The sequence below is a fragment of the Hyperolius riggenbachi genome, chromosome 10, assembly GCF_040937935.1.
Source record: "Hyperolius riggenbachi isolate aHypRig1 chromosome 10, aHypRig1.pri, whole genome shotgun sequence".
NCBI classification, from domain to species: Eukaryota; Metazoa; Chordata; class Amphibia; order Anura; family Hyperoliidae; genus Hyperolius; species Hyperolius riggenbachi.
Window position 1 is genome coordinate 267,223,707 of NC_090655.1, and position 19,382 is coordinate 267,243,088.

Below are 19,382 nucleotides of genomic sequence, written 5' to 3' on the forward strand. Positions count from 1 at the left end.
CAGATTGAAGCTGGACATCGGTACCCGTGCATGGATGGACGCAGGTAATGACAGCCCGCTCCGCTCGCTGCGCACTCTGCTAACGGGGACACAGGGGGGGCAGATCTCAAGGGAAGGAGGGAGGGAGGTGGTAATGCTATGGCCGGCATCCCGCATATCACAGGCGCGGCTGGTGCCTCGATCATTTTTTTTTTTTATCCACTGCCCACTGCCGCCCGGGACTTGGGGGGCTCATACCGTGACAGCGGGAGAGCCCCCCCAAATCGTGACGGTCCCGACGAGATCGGGACGGTTGGGCCCTCTGCAAAACTGATGTTTTTTTTTTTAACCTTTTCGATTGATTTTAATAGAAAAAAACTACAATTTGATCAAATTTAACGATTGAAAACATTTTCCCGCAATTGATCGTTTTAATCAAATTGGGGTAAATCAAACAGAAAAAATTGTAACATGTATGGCAACCATTAAACCTATCACTGAGGTTATTATTCTAGTCTCAGGTTAGGATTCCATTCTCTTGTTTCTATGTTATCTGCAGTGGCAGTTTATACAAGTAGTGACATAATAAATGATGCCAGACGGAGGGTTCCACCCATATCTACTACTAATACTGGCATTGTAAAAAGGTGATGTATTGTGAGTAAGAAGTGTTGTGTGATGTTTTGCTGACACCTAGTGGTATTAGTTAGTAATTATGTTTAGTCAGATCAGAGTTACAGGATGTTGCAATTTCATGGGAGGAACGCGACCTTTGAACTGGGAACTTCCTGTCTTCCATTTTGTGAGCAGCAAACATAACATGGCAGGAACTGTATTTCAGGACTAATGGTGGAATTGTCAGTAAGTACTTTAGCCTATGGGATCATATAATGCTATATAGTGCTGCTGTGTGATGTTATAAGTACTGATATGTGTAGTTTGTATTAGTTTATGTTGCAGATTTACAGTAAAGCATCATTCAACAAAGATTCATTCAGACTTGAGGTCTCAGTGTCTTTACTAATGAATTACTTATTGTTAGACTGTCTGGCTAGTGTTGTACAACTGCTCAATAAGGCAAAGCACAACAGTCCCAGCTGGGAGGTTTGTTGCTAAGGGCGTAGGAATTAGTGGTGCTCATCATGACCTCGTGATCATGAGTCGTTTTTGCCATTCACGAGGTAATAATTGACAATCGTGATCTGATCTCGGTCACGAATGCTGATCACAAATGTATTTGTGATTGCACTCGTTATCCAATTCGCGGTCACAAGTCGGTATTCCTGATTAAAAACCCACCGATTTTAGTGGTTATTAGCAAAGCCCCCTTACATGCTAGAAACACCAAATTTGTTATGTTAAAGGACTTACGAGGCTAAAATGACGAAAATGACACTTTACCTTTTTATCTGCAGAATCCACGGAGGATGCCCCCCGCGTCCTCTGCTCCGTACCGCCGTCAATCTAGTCCTTTTAGTTCCCCCAGGGCTTGTCCCAACCCCACCGAACGGGTCGCATCGTCATTCCACCCCTAAGATGGCCGCTGCCTTGATCCGCGGCTGCGCAGTACGCTTTGCCGTGAGTGCAACTGCACAGCCTTTAGCCCGCCTCCAGCTGCGCCCGATGTACGCTTCAGGAGGATGCCGGGAACTACGTGGCTGGAGGCGGGCTAAAGGCTGCGCAGTCGCACTCGCGGCAATGCGTACTGCACAGCCACAGATCAAGGCAGCGGCCATCTTATGGGTGGAATGACGATGCGACCATTCGGTGGGGTCGGGACAAGCCCTGGGGGAACTAAAAGGACTAGATTGACGGCGGTACGGAGCGGAGGGCATCCTCCGTGGATTCTGCAGATAAAAAGGTAAAGTGTCATTTTGGCCTCGTAAGTCCTTTAAGAAAAACAAGAGGAAATTTATATTAAGCCCCTTATAGTTTTTTGAGAAAATCGATTTTAAAATTTAAAAGGAAAAAAGTATACATTTAAATGCGGTAAATGACAATTCATGTATTTACCACATTTAAATGTATACTTTTTTTCCTTTGAATCTTTAAAATCGATTTTCTCAAACTATAAGGTCTTTTTGAAAAAAATGTTTTCCTCTTGTTCCCATTGTTCTTCTTAACATATCTGGCAAATTTGGTGTTTCTAGCATCTAAGGGTGCTTTGCTATTAACCGGCAAACAGTCAAATCATGATCACGAATATCACTTTTAATCACGGGTAAAATCTGAGTGGAATTCGGAATTGGGCATCCGGATCACCATCATGGCGTATCTGGATTTTGATACTGCTGTGATCGGATTTACTCAAATCCATAATTGGTGATATCCGAGCACCACTGGTAGGAATATCCATAGCAGCTGCCATGGGGCCCTGGAGGATAGGGGGCCCAGTTAGTACTTAATGTATTCATCATTAACTTTCTTGTGTTCCTCCACCCTCTGACTTTGTCTCAGTGCCCATGAACTTTGTGCAGTGTTAATTGCATGAGAAATTAAATTGCCCAATTAACTCATATCCATAGGGTAGGGGCAGGTGGCATTGATTAAGAGTGTCTACAGCTAGGGGCCCTATAAAAGAGTTTTGCTATGGGGTCCCATGATCTCTAGATATGCCACTGATTGTTGCTACGGCTCTTGGAGGGTTTAGAGTTAGTAGGTGATGGACAGGTGGGCTCAGGCATTCCTTCCAACTTTGTGAGGTAAGAAAGAGGGACACATAAGCCACACCCCTAATCACGCTCCCAACACACCTCTAGTCACGCATACCATAAAGATTTCATAAGAAAATGATTTGTTTTATAATTGAAACCACACTGGTCATTTCTATCTGGGTTCATACTACATTTGAAAATAAGAAATATATTTAAAGGATGGAAATACATTTATCCTACCTAATAATATACAAGTGTCCCTGCATCCCATGTCCCTGTGTCAGTGCTTTTGCGCTACTGCGCATGTCTGGCACTGACAGCTGTTGGGACGTCCTGTCCTGCAGGACAGGCGGGGTGTGTGTGTGTGTCTGTGCGCGCGTGGCGGGTGTGTGCACACATGTGATGGGCACGCGTATGCGCGCTGTAATGTGTTGGCGACAACAGACCTAGAGCCCGTTTTTTAAACGGGCTTAGGTCTCCTAGTAGTCAAAACACATTTTTTCAGTGGCAAAATACATATATTTATACAGATCTGTGCATCAGTCCTAAAGAAAAGGGACAAATAAGAAAAAAGGAGGGACAGAAGTATTTAGTTCCCAAAGAGGGAGTGTCCCTTCAAAAGAGGGACAATTGGGAGCTATGGGGTCAGGATATGGAGCTGCAGTCCCCTCTGCCTAGTTCATCACTTACCAGAGCCATAAGTAATGATAATTTATAGCCAATTGTATATAATATACAACAGATAGAGGTCACACTCCTATACCCACAATCCAATAATCCACATAAATGTGGTAAACATACAGTCTAATTTCAGTTTAAAAATAGGAAAGTTCACTAGGGAGCACTGCAGATGTGATTGAGTGGTCAACTAAATGAAATAGCAAACTGCTGCGCTCACCCAATAACCTGCTGTGACTCTTGTATGGCGAAACGTCCAGTGATCAGTTCAGCAATAAGTATATCCAGCTGCACTGACATAAACTGGAATAGTGTAATACTGCCAGTAACTTCATACGTTAGCAGTCAGCAGTCCAGCACTCATGGCAAAAGCACACGTATTTCACACACAGTGCCAGTACCCCACTACACTCGTGGCTCATCGGACCTACATGTCCGAGAATCCATCCTTATTACAGCAGGCTTCAATCCAGGCTTCCAATAATACCTCAAAAGCAGAAAACTTGCATTGCAGAAAATCCAAGGTTTTAATAAAAATGACATGAATCTCACTCACAAGTGACATCTGGTTATACGCGTGTAACAGTAAAGATGATAGGTGGACTGCATGCTCCCTGGTTCCCTGCGGCATTCCGCTCAGATCACTTGCCAGCTGATAGTGTGTCTCGCCTGTATCCTGTTACATCGCGCCAGCGGCGACATACTGCCAATAGCTCCGCCCTACGCGTTTCATCCATGGAAGATCGCACTCATCGGGCCTCTGGCAATAAGATTGCTAACCCATTAAAGAGATTCTGAAGCGAGTCTAAATTCTCTTTTTTAACTTGTATTCATTTTAAGCACCATAAGCCCTGCTAAACCGCTGCTATCCTGCGGCAAAATGAGGGGTTTATACCCCCCAATTCCCCTCTCCTGTGTCCGGGGAGCGCTTCCTGCTTGAGACAGTGCTTAGGGCTTTAGCTCTGCCTCGTCGCGCGTCAATCCCCGCTGATCGCCGCCTCTCCCCGCCCCTCTCAGTCTTCCTTCACTGAGAGGGGCGGGGCAGCGGCGGAGATCCGCGGGCAGATTGATGCGCATGGAGGCAGAGCTGCGGCTCAAATCTCTGCCTCCCCGGGCAGCAAAATCCATGACCAAGAAAGTCGTGGATTTTGCAGAGGGGATTTGGGGATTATAAACTCCTTGTTTTGCCACGGGATAGCAGCGGTTTTGCAGGGCTTATGGTGCTAAAAATGAATACAAGTTAAAAAAGAGAATTTAGACTTGCTTCAGAGTCTCTTTAAGTTACTGGCAGTAACTGGTATTACACTATTCCGGACTATTTGTGATACAAAGAGTCTGAGTCACAGCAGGTTATTGGTTGAGCGCAGCTTGCTATTGCATTTAGATTTTACAGCTAATTAATTGCAGGCCTCTGCTCCTATCTCCCTCTGTCTCCAGCTGTTCTCTCCTCACATCCTCATCCATCTACCGCTGCCGGCACTTCTGTAACCTCCCAGGAATGTGTGCATGGAGAGGAGGAGAGAAGCAGCAGATGATGAGCAAGGCACACTGGGAGAGAGGACTGTGGTACTGAATGTGCAGGAGACCACAGCTTATGGGATATTATCACCCCCTAACAAATTATGTTCTTTTCTGTGCTCTGTTTATTACTGCTAATACCTTACAGCTCTAATCTGTGATCTTTTTCAGAACTGAGATCTGAGCTTAAACAACAAGAGACATATGTGAGGTGTGATCAGCTGTCTGCTGAGGAAGGTGACATGATGAGGACAATCAAAGAGGAAGAAGAGATGTATGAGAGGAGTGGTCAGCAGTCTATGGAGGAGGGTGACATGATGAGGACAATCAAAGAGGAAGAAGAAGAGATGTATGAGAGGAGTGATCAGCAGTCTATGGAGGAGGGTGACATGATGGGGACAATTAAAGAGGAAGAAGAGGAGATTTATGTGAGGAGTGATCAACAGTCTACGGAGGAGAATGACATGGAGAAAATTAAAAAGGAAGATGAAGAGACATATGTGAGGAGTGATCAGCAGTCTATGGAGGAGGGTGTCATGATTAGGACAATTAAAGAAGAAGAAGAAGAGACATACGTGAGGAATGATCAGCAATCTATGGAGGAAGGTTTAGTAATAAAAGTGATTAAAGAAGAAGAGGAAGAGATGTATGTGAGGAGTGATCAGCAGTCTGCAGAGGAGGGTGACATGATGAGGACAACTATAGATGAAGATCCGCTTATAGAAGGTAGCACAGGTGAGTAATCAACATTAAAGCGATCAATATTAAATCTAATATCTTTCGTTATTATTACTGTGTCACTGTTAAAGTGGTCTAACACCCAGCTTTGCTTTAACCCCCTTGGCGGTATGAAAAATACCGCCAGGGGGAAGCGCAGCAGTTTTTTTTAATTTTTTTTTTTTTTTAAATCATGTAGCGAGCCGAGGGCTCGCTACATGATAGCCGCTGTTCAGCGGCATCCCCCCGCCCGCTTCGATCAGGAAATCCCGTTCAAAGAACGGGATTTCCTGGAGGGCTTCCCCGTCGCCATGGCGACGGGGCGGGATGACGTCACTGACGTCGGGACGTCATTGGGAGTCCCGGGCCACCCCTCGGCGCTGCCTGGCACTGATTGGCCAGGCAGCGCACGGGGTCTGGGGGGGGCGCGCGCGCCGCACCAGATAGCGGCGATCGGGCGCGCGGCGGCGGCGATCGGGGTGCTGGCGCAGCTAGCAAAGTGCTAGCTGCGTCCAGCAAAAAAAAATTTTAAATCGGCCCAGCAGGGCCTGAGCGGCACCCTCCGGCGGCTTACCCCATGTCTAGCACGGGGTTACCGCTAAGGAGGTTAAAAGATTGCTTACAGCTTATAAACTATTATGCCAGATTTTTTTTTTTTTAGCAGAAATTCACTGAATGGATTAAACATGACATTTTAGTGCTGCATTTAGCTAGAAATCCTCCTCCGTGCTTGCTTGTTTAGTTACAAATGTATCTCTCTACAATGTAACAAACAAACACTGCTTTGAGAGAACAAAGAGGGCTTCCCCGGCAGGCTTTTGAAAGGTCTATTTGTATTCCAAATAAAGATACATTTGTAACTAAAAGATAAGAACGGATGCGGATTCCTAGTTGAATCCAACACTAAAATGTCATGTTTAACTCATTCAGTGAATTTCTGCTTAAAAAAAAAATCTGGCATAATAGTTTGTAAGCTGTAAGCAATCTTTTAAAGCAAAGTTGTAATGCTGGGTGTTAAACCGCTTTAAGAGACTGGCCATATTAGTGGTTATACTATCTATTTATGTTAGATTTTTGTCATCCAAATTATATTGATTGTATTTGGTGACACCTGCTAACAATAACAGTACAGACACCCTGATGGCTTTGGAGTGCCCTGTTCTGTTTTGTTATACTTACGGTTATTGGCCTGTAATAAGCGGATAATGGTCACTGTATATTACTGTACACAGATTGGTCACAGTAGTGGTAACTTAAGGTCCGTACACACGCCGGACTGGAGGCAATGACGGGTCCGTCCTCACCTCTCGCTGGGTGGGCGTTCCAGCAACAGTCCAGGGTGTACGCTATAGCAGCATAGAGGATGATATAGCGTCTGGGAACGCGGAAAATCACTCACGTTCCCAGCCTGTCGGCGGCTGTTGCCGAAAGTAGCCGCCGGCGGGGACAGGACGATCGGAGCGGGGCTGCGAGGGTACCATCCAGCTTCAGGGGGCTGAGGGATGCCCCGGGTAAGTAAATATCATTTTTTTTTTTAGACTTAAGTATTCCTTTAACAATATGTTTGCTTCCAATACAGCAGGAAGTAGATACACTCCAGATTTATTGCAGGATTTGTATCAGCTGTAACAAAGAAATGTTTTTTCTTGGTTATTATGCTGTTGCTTATCTTTTAGAGCATAGAGGAAGTTCTGAGTTAAGGTCTGCTTGAAAGGGAACCTAAAAAAAGCAAGAGTAACTTATCTGGGGCTTTTACTGGCCCCCTCCCTCTTGCCGCTCTGTGTCCGACTCAGTCCGCGCGGTCACAAACAGATCCTCTGGTCCCCTGCAGCGCCCCACTTTTGGTTCCAGCGACTCAGCGGGTAAATGGGCCACTGGGCCTTTGCAGCCAGACAGGGTCGCACAGGTGCAGTCAGTGACTATTAACTTGCTGAGTGCCGGAACCAAAAGTAAGGCACTGCAGGGGACCAGAGGATCTGGCATGTTCTGCAGCACTTTACAGAGTACATAGTCGTGTCACTGACTGTCCTCAGAGGAGCTCACAATCTAATCCAGCCATAGTCGTAGTGTAATGGCCTACCATATTATTATGTATTTATAGAGCGCTGACATCTTCTGCAGCACATTGCAGAGTACATAGTCGTGTCACTGACTGTCCTCAGAGGAGCTCACAGTCTAATCCTACCATAGTCATAGTCTCATGTCCTACCATATTATTATTATTATGTATTTATATAGCAGTGACATCTCCTGCAGCACTTTACAGAGTACATAGTCATGTCACTGACTGTCCTCAGAGGAGCTCACAATCTAATCCTACCACAGTCATAGTCTAATGTCCTACCATATTATTATATATTTATATAGTACTAACATCATGTTTCTTTTATCGGGAAACAAGCCTTCTCAGTTCAGGTGGGCTGTTTCACATGAAATCCTATAAAGAAACCTGGTACTATATGAGCATAGTGGTGTGCTCAAGTGTGGATCGTTATACTAACAAGAGTTCCTTTTTTGTTACCTGGGACTCATTCCCAACCATATTGAATCACATGAGCTGCATGCAGTAATCACCTGCTCCAGCTACAGTATGTTTCTTTCCTCCCGAAATTCACAAGAAGTTCCCTAAAAAGCCCGCTACTGACTCCGCCCATGACTCCGCCCCCTATCCGTCCAAAATTTGGGGTGTCCAGATTTTTTGACCATTTTGTCCAGGAAAAATGAGAAATTGGGTTGGTGGCACGCACGCACGCACGCACGCACGCACGCACGCACACACACACACACACACACACACACACACACCTACACCTTTTTTTTTATTACAACACTACATTATATAGTTTACACTGCATATCTAGCTGCAAACAGCTTCAACAGTTTGATTATTTATTCCTGTGATACAATGAGGGCAGCCATGTTCTGTTTGTCACAGATTGAGGGCAGGGGATGCTATCAGCTTGCCTGCGTATAACCTTAGTCCCCTCTCCTCCTCCCTCCTCCCCTCTGCCTCTGAAATCAATGGCTAGTAACCTCCTCCTGCCCACACTAACCTCCCATAAGCTATTTCTACTATCTGCAAATGGCAAGGCACTGTGAAAAGCTGTGGAAGGACCTTGTTCAGATTGTAAGGAATTATAGTCTTATAACAAATAATGAAACAAATTGGCCAAACAGAATGCCCGAAAAACTATATAATAGGAACACAATTATGCAATTACTAAATGTTTATGTAGGACCCACTTTAAAACACAAAACAAAACAATGCAATCTTACCTGGAAATGGACATCCTTGTGTAGTTGTAAAACTGAGAGTCCTGCAACAGGTCAGGAAAGAGGGTGTAAAAATGCCCTCTTAAAGGACGGTCCACAAGCAGAGGATGAACCCAGAACTGCCTCTTTCAACGCCTGCGACGAAGACGACGCATAAAAAAATAACATGCACATGCCACCAAGCACCATCTCTTCCTCCAAATCCATGTTTCCAACACCAAACAACCCACAATAATAAGCCCCCCAAAAAAGTTTATTTATAGTCATCATTGTGCGACGAAAACAGCGCACCTAGAGACACTTATCAAATTACGTCATACCACTCTAACGCAGTGTTAAACAATGCACAATAACGTCCAATTTTTACTACATGCGTTGCGTTAGGGGCACGTTGTGTGACCTTAAAGCGGATCCGAGATGAAAAACTATAACAAGTAACTTGTCTATATATCTTATGTACAGTTTAGATGGTTTAAACAGCAAATCTGTCTGCATACTGCTTTAATAGAATATGATTATTTCTTCCTGTGATACAATGACAGCAGCCATGTTGTTTGTGAACATAACACAGAGGCAGGCTTATCTGCACCATCAGCAATCAGACCTGCAGTGAAAACCTAATCCCCCCTCCTCCTCCCTCCTCCCCTCTGCCTCTGAAATCTCTGGCTAGTAATACCTCCCCCTCCTCCTTCCCAGACTGAGATCCCATGAGCCCTTGCTACTGCCAATGCTCTCTGAAAACTGTGGGTGGGGCTTATTTAGTTTATAGGGAATTAGAGTATTAAAACAAAAACAAAAAAGTATTTGGCTTGAGGAATGCCCTATAAACAATAGGAAAGGAACACAATTAGCAATGAGTAAAAGTTCATCTCGGATCCACTTTAACATCGCATCAAACGCAATGTCCTAGTGTGAAAGTAGCCTTATGGACAAGTGTTAAAGCGTACGATTTTTCTGCATGCTGGAGATATGGCTTTGTGTTTTCTGCACTCCACATGCAATTCCTATTGCTGACAGACAACTGCTGCCAGCTGTCTGTCATGTGCGGAAAACACAAAGAACTGTCCGCAAATACCAGCAGCCTTTTTCAGCAGACTCAATTGTCATCCCTGCCTCACTGTAACAATGTGTGTGAAATGGAGCATGTTCTGCTGTCTCTGTATGTGTGTTAGTGTCTGTTGTAAATAAAGTTGGTTAAAAGGACAACTATAGTGAGAAGAATATGGAGGCTGTCATATTTACTTCCTCTTAAACAATACCAGTTGCCCGGCAGCCCTGCTGGTCTATTTGGCTGCAGTAATATATGAATAACACCAGAAACAAGCATGTGGCTAATCATTCCAGATCTGATAATCATTTCAGAAACATCTGATCTGCATATGCTTGTTCAGGGTCTATGGCTAAAAGTGTTAGAGGCAAAAGATCAGCACGGCCCCCAGGCAACTGGTGTTGTTTAAAGGGAACTGAGCACATTCTCTTTCAATGGAATCTCTCCTGGCATAGAAGCTGCCATGTTCCCCCCCTCCCCTTCTCACATTCCTTATTTACAGAAGTCAGAGATGCTATCTTGGCACATTGACACAAACTCGGTCTTTGAAGAAACAGTCCTAATTACTAACCCCCTTTATTGTCTAATAGCATTGTTTACCTCTTGGTAATTAGCCCAATGAAACAATTAGGGACCTGAAAGCTCTGCGGCCGGGGACGGCCGGGCAGCCCTGCTGAAACAGGGTAATTAATCTACTTTGAATGTAAAATACAAGGTAAAATGAAAGTTTATTTTAATAATGAAACAGATTGTCGGCATGCATTTTTCATGTGCTATAAAAATGTCCTGAATGATAAAAAAGGTGCTCGGTTCACTTTAAGAGGAAGTAAATATGGCAGCCTCCATATCCCTCTCACTTCAGTTGTCCTTTAAGTAAAAAGTAAAGTGTATTTGTATGTTTGTTAAGGACTGAGCATGTGCAGATATGACATTTTTTTTACAGCCAGAAAAAAGGGACTTTATGATGTGCCCTGACACACCTTTAGTCATGCCCCTTCCACACTGTTAGCTATGACCAACGTTGCATGCCATGTGTCCTTTATACAGTTCCCTGGTTTCTACTGGTCCTCTCCCTCCCCCACAGCTTCCCTGGTGATAGTGGGCTTCCCCCTCTGTTCTGCACAGCTTCCCTGGTGGTGGTGTGCTTTCCCCCCTCCCTCCCCCACAGCTTCCCAGGTGGTGGTGTGCTTTCCCCCCTCCCTCCCCCCACAGCTTCCCAGGTGGTGGGCTTCTCCCCTCCACCCCTCCCCAAAGCTTCCCTGGTGGTAGTATGCTTTCCCCCTTCCTACAGCTTCCACGGTTGTGGTGGGTAGGTCTGAACAAAAAATCGAATTTAAACTGAAATCGCAATTGCCAAGATCACAATTTTGGAATCGTCAAAGCGGCGATTTCCACAGTGTCATTTCCACTTGGGGGAAGAAGTAGCTTCAAATGTCCACTAAGTCCTGGCACATGCAGCCCGCAGCATCGGCAGTGTTGGATATACCTTCCGACATGAGTCCAACGCTGGCCGCTCTCTATAGCCATCTGCCGACTCTTGTGCACGACATACCTCCTGGTTCCTGTAGGTCACATGAAATACAGGAAGTATGCCGTGCATTAGAGCCAGCAGGAGGTGAAGTGGATAGATGGGCATCGCTGGACTCTTGCTGGAAGGTATGTCCAGCACTGCCGCAGCTTAGGGACAGATGGGGCAGAGAGACCCAGAGGGGCCGCAGAGAGAGACCCAGAGGGGCCGCAGAGAGAGACCCAGAGGGGCCGCAGAGAGAGACCCAGAGGGGCCGCAGAGAGAGACCCAGAGGGGCCGCAGAGAGAGACCCAGAGGGGCCGCAGAGAGAGACCCAAAGGGGCCGCAGAGAGAGACCCAGAGGGGCCGCAGAGAGAGACCCAGAGGGGCCGCAGAGAGAGACCCAGAGGGGCCGCAGAGAGAGACCCAGAGGGGCCGCAGAGAGAGACCCAGAGGGGCCGCAGAGAGAGACCCAGAGGGGCCGCAGAGAGAGACCCAGAGGGGCCGCAGAGAGAGACCCAGAGGGGCCGCAGAGAGAGACCCAGAGGGGCCGCAGAGAGAGACCCAGAGGGGCCGCAGAGAGAGACCCAGAGGGGCCGCAGAGAGAGACCCAGAGGGGCCGCAGAGAGAGACCCAGAGGGGCCGCAGAGAGAGACCCAGAGGGGCCGCAGAGACAGACAAAGGGGGGCACAAAGAGAGACAGGGGGACAGAGAGGCACAGAGGGGGAACAAAGCTTGATTTGAAGGAAATCGTGACAAAAAATCGCTCAATTCAATTTTTTCCTAAAACCGTTCAGGCCTAGTGGTGGGCTTCCCCCTAACTACCACAGAGCTTCCATGTTGGTGGTGTTAGTGCCCCCCTCCTGTTTTCCCCCCACTCAGCAGTATATATGCAGAGTATTGCGCAGTAGAAGCCGTGCATCTCTCACCTCTCCATCACTGTGAATCCTCCAGTCACTGCTCCCTCTAGTGGCCGGCATCTCAGCCTCATCACATCACCACACAATGCACTCTGAGATGCCGGGCACTAGAGGCAGTGGTGACAGGAAGATCCAATGCAGTGGAGAGGTGAGAGATGTACGGCTTTCACTGCATGATACGCTGCACTTATACCACTAGGTGGGAAAAGCACAGAGGGGGGAGGGGGGAGCATTTAGATTGAGATACTCAACGCTCAAAATCTGCTCCATGTTGCAAAAAGTGTGTGTGTGTATATATATATATATATATATATATATATATATATATATATATATATATATATATATATATATATATATATATATATATATATATATATATATATATATATATATATATATATATATATATATATATATATATATATATATATATATATGATCTTCATCTAAATTGCGCAAAAGGTGGATCAGCGCAACACCAGGCCGCCTCCGAATGGCCTCCAATCAGAGATGCGCTGAGCCCCCCCAGAAACTACAAACGCACCTTGAACCCAAACAGAAGCTCTGCATATACACTAAAAGCAAGGCTGCTAAGTGGGAGCAGCTGACCAAAAACGAAATAAATTAGTACATAGCAAGGAAATGAACAGCGCTACTTAAAAACAGACTAGTGCCTACCTGCAAAAGAGTGCAAGCCCCACCTGTGGGATATAATACACACCGAGCATACACATGACCTGTCTACCACTAGAGGAGGATGTTGGTTTCCATTAACAGCTTGCATGCAACCTATTAAGTACTCGTCCCTCCCACTGCGAAGAAGTCGATCCTCCATGGGAGGGGCCTAACACTAACTAAATCCTAACCTATGTATATGCATAGCCTGGGTGCGGCTAATCAAATAAAATTGAAAATTGCGCAAAAGGTGGATCAGCGCAACACCAGGCCGCCTCCGAATGGCCTCCATCAGAGATGCGCTGAGCCCCCCCAGAAACTACAAACGCACCTTGAACCCAAACAGAAGCTCTGCATATACACCAAAGGCATGGCTGATCTTTATCTAAGTCACAACAATAGACAATCACAGTCTGCTTAAATAATACCATACAAATAATGAAATGTTTCCATGTTTTTATTGAACACCCCATGTAAACATTCACAGTGCGGGTGGAAAAGGTATGTGGACCCTTGGCTTTAATAATTGGTTTAACCTCCTTTGGCAGCAATTACGTCAACCAAACATTTCCTGTAGTTGCAGATCAGGCCTGCACAACAGTTCAGCAATATTCTTGGGATGTCTGGTGTAAATAGCTTTCTTGAGGTCATTCCACATCATCTCAATTGGGTTGAGGTCAGGACTCTGACTAGGCCACTCCAGAAGGTGTATTTTCTTCTGTTTAAGCCATTCTGTTGATTTACTTCTGTGCTTTGGGTCGTTGTCCTGTTGCAACACCCAGCTTCTGCTGAGCTTTAGCTGGTGGACAGCTGGCCTTAAATCCTCCTGCAAAATGTTTTGATAAACTTGGGAATTGATTTTTCCTTTGATAGCAATTCGTCCAGGCCCTGACGCAGCATAGCAGCTTCAAACCACAATACTTCACAGTTTGGATGAGATTTTGATGTTGGTGTGCTGTGCCTCATTTTCTCTGACTCACAAACAGACACAAAACATTTATATTGCACTTTTCTCCTGGCGGACTCAAAGCGCCAGAGCTGCTGCCTTTAGGTTGTGCTCTATAGGCAGTAGCAGTGTTAGGGAGACTTGCCCAAGATCTTCTACTGAATAGTTGCTAGCTTACTGAACAGGCAGAGCCGAGATTCCAACCCTGGTCTCCTGTGTCAGAGGCAGAGCCCTTAACCATTACACTATCCAGCCACTGCAGAGGGACTCCCTCCCTCTGCACAGGAGTATGGGTATATTCTGTCCACAGAATAGTTTGCCAGTACTGCTGTGCTCTTTTGCAAACTTTAAACGTGCAGCAATGTTTTTCTTTTGGACAGCAGTGGCTTCCTCCTCCTTGCAGTCATCTTTACAGGATGGCCACTCCTAGGGAGAGTAGCAGCAGTGCTGAACTTTCTCCATTTATAGTCAATTTGTCTTACTGTGGACTGATGAACAGCAAGGCTTGTGGAGATACTTTTATAACCCTTTCCAGCTTTATGCAAGTCAACAATTCTTAATCGTAGGTCTTCTGAGAGCTCTTTTGTGCGAGGCATCATTCACATCAGGCAAGGCTTCTTGGGAAAAGCAAACCCAAAACTGGTGTGTGTTTTTTATAGTTTTTAATAGGGAAGAGCAGCTGTAACCATCTCCTCCAATCTCATCTCATCGATTGGACTCCAGTTGGCTAACACATCTCTCCAAGTAGCTCTTGGAGCTGTCATTAGTCTAGATGTGCACATACTTTTTTCACCTGCACTGTGAATGTTTACATGGTGTGTTCAATAACAACATAGAAACACTTAATTATGTGTGTGTTATTAGTTTAAGCAGACTGTGATTGTCTATTGTTGTGACTTAAGGTGCGTACACACATGCGACTATAGTCGTTTGAAACGATCGTTCCCCGACGATTGTTTAAAAAAAAAGACGACGACGGACAAGCTAGATCGTTAAAAACGAACGATCTAGCTTGGCGGATTTTTTCCAACGACGATCGTTTGCAAAAGTAGTACATCGTTGGAAACGGTAGTTCGTACTAGGCTTGACATGCGCATTCCATGGAACTTTTCATTTGTATGCGCATGCGCAATAGTTGCTTTACGTGATGTAACGTTCGTTCTAACGATCTTGTCGCATGTGTGTACGTAGCTTAAGATGAAGATCAGATTTTATGACCAATTTGTGCAGAAATCCTTATAATGCCAAAGGGTCCACATACTTTTTATTGCATATATAATATATCTTGTTTCAGTTTCCCTGATTGTGTCACCCTGGAGGTAAGCCAGCTCCTCTGTCTTCATTTTATTGGTTTTATACAATTGTATCAGTTCCGGGCGCCTCTTTCCCCCTTTGCATTGTCACCTCCTCACCAGGAGGGCTCGGGCTCCAGCTTGGGCCACCAGGCCTGTCCCACCAACTATAGCTTTATCAAGAGTGTGACCAAGACCTAGAGGAAGCCCTGGGGAGCCGAGTGCAGACTGATTCCTCCACATGCCTATATGGCTGGTGCCCTAAATAGCAGCCTTATTTTGTGAGTTTCCCTTCACACTCCACAAATCACCAGCTCAGCATTAATACTCCACAACCTGGGCTCCCTTTGTCTCTGTATATTTTATAAGGTGATGAACATCTTATCTCTCAGGTGAGGATACATCGGTAATAAGAATGTGTAAGTGACACCACATTGCTCTACAAACATAACACAGATCTCTTGCTATAAGTACATATAGGTCTGTTGTCACAGGAGTAACACATTGCTTCCATTGTCTCATCAAGCTCTACAACTTACTGCTTTTCATGTATGGTCAATGCTTTAGCTGTACGGAGGGTCAATAAGATGCAAATAACTCTGACTTGTATGCAAATGTAATGCAAATTGTATGCTAATAATCACATTTGTCAGTATGTGTTTCATTGGCTGAAATAAAATAAGCATGCAAGCCAAAGTTATAGTCATGGGATTGGCCGCCTGTAATGAGCACAACCTTCTGCAGTTCTCTGTCAGGCTGAAACCTAGTGATGGTCAGTGACTTGCCAATAACTCTTAGCTGGTGCAAATTGTATGCTAATTATATGCAAAATTATGCAGCTGCTGCATCTGGTCCATTTCTAATATGCATCAACTTGGAATTCTCAGCAGGTCACTGAACCTCCCTAATAATTGCTCCTCCCCTCAGAATTCTCTAACAGGAAGTGATGATGTTTCTCTATTTGCAGGGCGGAGTCCCGGCATCAGGATCCTCTCAGAAACTCGTCTCTCTGTATCCACAGACTGTACAATGGATTATGTCATTGGACAGAAGTCTCCTGCAGATATCCTGGTTACCCCAAATATTCCCCCAGACTCCTCTCACCTGTCTAATCCTGTTGAGCCTCATACCCAACACAGCTCTCGCCCTGCTGGAGGGTCTTATACCTGTTCCTGGTGTGGTAAATGTTTTGTATGGAAATCATACCTTGTCAGACATGAGAGATTTCACACTGGTGAAAAGCCCTATACATGTGCTGTGTGCGGGAAATGTTTTATACTAAAATCACATCTTGACACTCATGAGAGAACTCACACTGGAGAAAAGCCCTATTCTTGTGCTGAGTGTGGGAAATGTTTTGTACAGAAAGCACATCTTCTCAGACATAGACCTCATACTAGTGAGAAGCCTTATTCATGTGCTGAGTGTGGGAAATGTTTTAGGCATAAATCATACCTTGTAACACATGAGAGATCTCATACTGGTGAGAAGCCATTTTCATGTACTGAGTGTGGGAAATGTTTTAGGCGTAAATCAATCCTTGTAACACATAAGAGATCTCACACTGGTGAGAAACCCTATTCATGTGCTGAGTGTGGGAAATGTTTTGCACAGAAATCAGAGCTTGTCAGTCATGAGAGATTTCACACTGGTGAGAAATCCTATTCCTGTGCTGAGTGTGGGAGATGTTTTGTTTGGAAATCAGCTCTTGTCAGACATGAGAGGACTCACACTGGTGAGAAGCCCTACTCATGTACTAAGTGTGGGAAATGTTTTGGGAGTAAATCAAACCTTGTCACACATGAGAGATCTCACACTGGCGAGAAGCCCTATTCATGTTCTGAGTGTGGGAAATGTTTTAGATTTAAATTTTGCCTGGTTAAACATGAGATATCTCACACTGGTGAGAAGCCATATTCATGTACTGAGTGTGGGAAATGTTTTGCACAGAAATCATATCTTGTCAGTCATGAGATATCTCACACTGGTGAGAAGCCCTATTCTTGTTCGGAGTGTGGGAAATGTTTTGCACGTAAATCAGTCCTTGTCAGACACGAGAGATCTCACACTGGTGAGAAGTCTCATTCGTGTGCTGAGTGTGGGAAATGTTTTGGGTGTAAATCCGACCTTGTCATACATGAGAAATCTCACACTGGTGAGAAGTCTCATTCATGTGCTGTGTGTGGGAAATGTTTTGGGCGTAAATCAAACCTTGTTATACACGAGAGATCTCACACTGGTGAAAAGCCCTATTCATGTGCTGCATGTGGGAAAAGTTTTGCACAGAAATCACATCTTCTCACCCATGAAAGATCCCACACCGGTGAGAAGCCATACGCATGTGCTGAGTGTGGGAAATGTTTTGGGCGCAAATCAAACCTTGTCACACACGAGAGATCTCACACTGCGAAAAGTCCTATTTTCATGGGCTGAGTGTGGGAAATGTCAGTGTAAGTCACCGCTTATCAGACACTTGTGCTGAGTGTGGGAAATGTTTTTGCTAAAAGTGTTCTGATGCACTTTGTCTATTTTTTTTTTCTTCACACAAAGGGCCCCTATGCAACTATTTTTCTTCTCATGAGTTTTCTACTAGGTGGTATTTTCAAACATAGTCATAAAATGCATTTTAAACACTAGCAAGCCAGAAAATTAATCAAAATAATTTAGACAGTTCTTTTTCACTAACTTTTGGTACTTTTTATATTGTAAAGTGCTTAAAAGTTATGTTGAACAGAATATCAAAATCCCCTGGGTCAAGATAACTTAGGAGAAAAAGTTATTTGCATATGGGCCAAGGAAGCATAATTACACAACATACACGGAGGACTGTTTCATGCTACTCAGTGTATTGGTTTGTAAAGCGTTAAAGTCCCTGAACTGAGGTGACATGGTGAGATAAATATGGACACATACAGTGCTATGCCTAGTTAGAACTCGCCTGTGTACATTTTTCATAGGGGTTGATGAGCCAGAGTTAATATTTATGCAAATGAGGCAGGCTCTGCAGTCACATGCAGCCACTGCTCTCCTGAAAGGTAAATAGAAGCCAAGAAACTTTTATCTGGCTTATCAAACACTTCTGATAAAAAGAAAGTGCTGAAAATCGAATTTTTGCTTTTTTTTTTCTTTCTTCTCTTTTTTTTTGGGGGGGGGGGGGGCTGAATGAGCAAGATTTTATGTCACACTGATATGGCTGCTTTGTACAATTCAGAGTCAAAATGTAACCCCCTTAAATTTAAAACAAGAATGTGAGACTCCAGGAAAGTTCTATTTAATGTTATTTACCTACTATAAGCTGCAGATGTGGGAATAGTAGAAGCTCCCAGTCATCCAGACTGAACTGAGGAAAGGAGATTTCCCTCTCTGTATGTTTTATTTTACAGTCATAATAAAAATTATGTGAACCTCTTTAATTTTTTTCCCCAAAATCATTTATTGAGCTTTTACAGAGGGTTGAAACTGAGAATATAATGCAATGAAAATAAAGTCAAAATAATAAATGTGACTCAGTTTCCTGAATAAATAGATCCCTACTTGTGGCCCTATAGATGGCGTTTGTACCCCAGCTCTTATGGGTGCTGTTGCCGTTTAGCAGGAAGCTAGCTCAGCCAGAGGCATTGTGGGTATTTGTATTATTCTGTCAGCCTGGAGGGAAAGTATGGGGAGAATTAGCAGTGGAGGAGAGAGAATGGCTGCTTGTCACCAGAGATCTGGGCATGTGCAGAGAGATGCACCCCTCATTCATTACATTTCATGCTGAATATCCCACCAGCCAGGCCTCCTACAGTCCCCCCCATATAGAGGGTGAGGAGGGGACCCCCGTGCCACTTCTGTGTCATATTGCAGACCTCAAGCACCGCTTGTTCCAGAGATATCTCATATAAACCAATCTAGGACTCTGTAATTTGGTATAGCGGCAGCTCGGGGTTTTCTTCTTAACCTTCACATTTGGGGTCAGTAGAAGCCAGGGTTCCAAAGATCTTGTGGCTCAAATTTAATAAATTTAGTGTGGGGGTTTCAAACATATTGTGATAAATTAGGAGTACCAGGGACCCGCCGGGGCTGCTCAGGAACGTTTCCACCACAAGCACTAACTGCTGCACACGCAGAGGAAAATGTCCTTACTTTGCACGTATCTGCTTACACTGCCTACTGTATGCTGGTAACTCTCA

At 44.7% G+C, this 19,382-nt stretch overlaps 1 protein-coding gene across 1 annotated transcript; it reads left to right on the forward strand.

Annotated features, from left to right (window-relative positions):
- Positions 1–772: 772 nt before the first annotated feature.
- LOC137535408 (zinc finger protein 84-like) lies at positions 773–18,374 on the forward strand. The gene is made up of 3 exons (XM_068257244.1): positions 773–840; positions 5,001–5,564; positions 16,178–18,374. Exons 2-3 carry the CDS (start codon positions 5,072–5,074, stop codon positions 17,641–17,643), a joined length of 1,959 nt encoding a protein of 652 aa, XP_068113345.1. The 5' UTR covers positions 773–840; positions 5,001–5,071; the 3' UTR covers positions 17,644–18,374.
- The last annotated feature ends 1,008 nt before the right edge of the window (positions 18,375–19,382 follow it).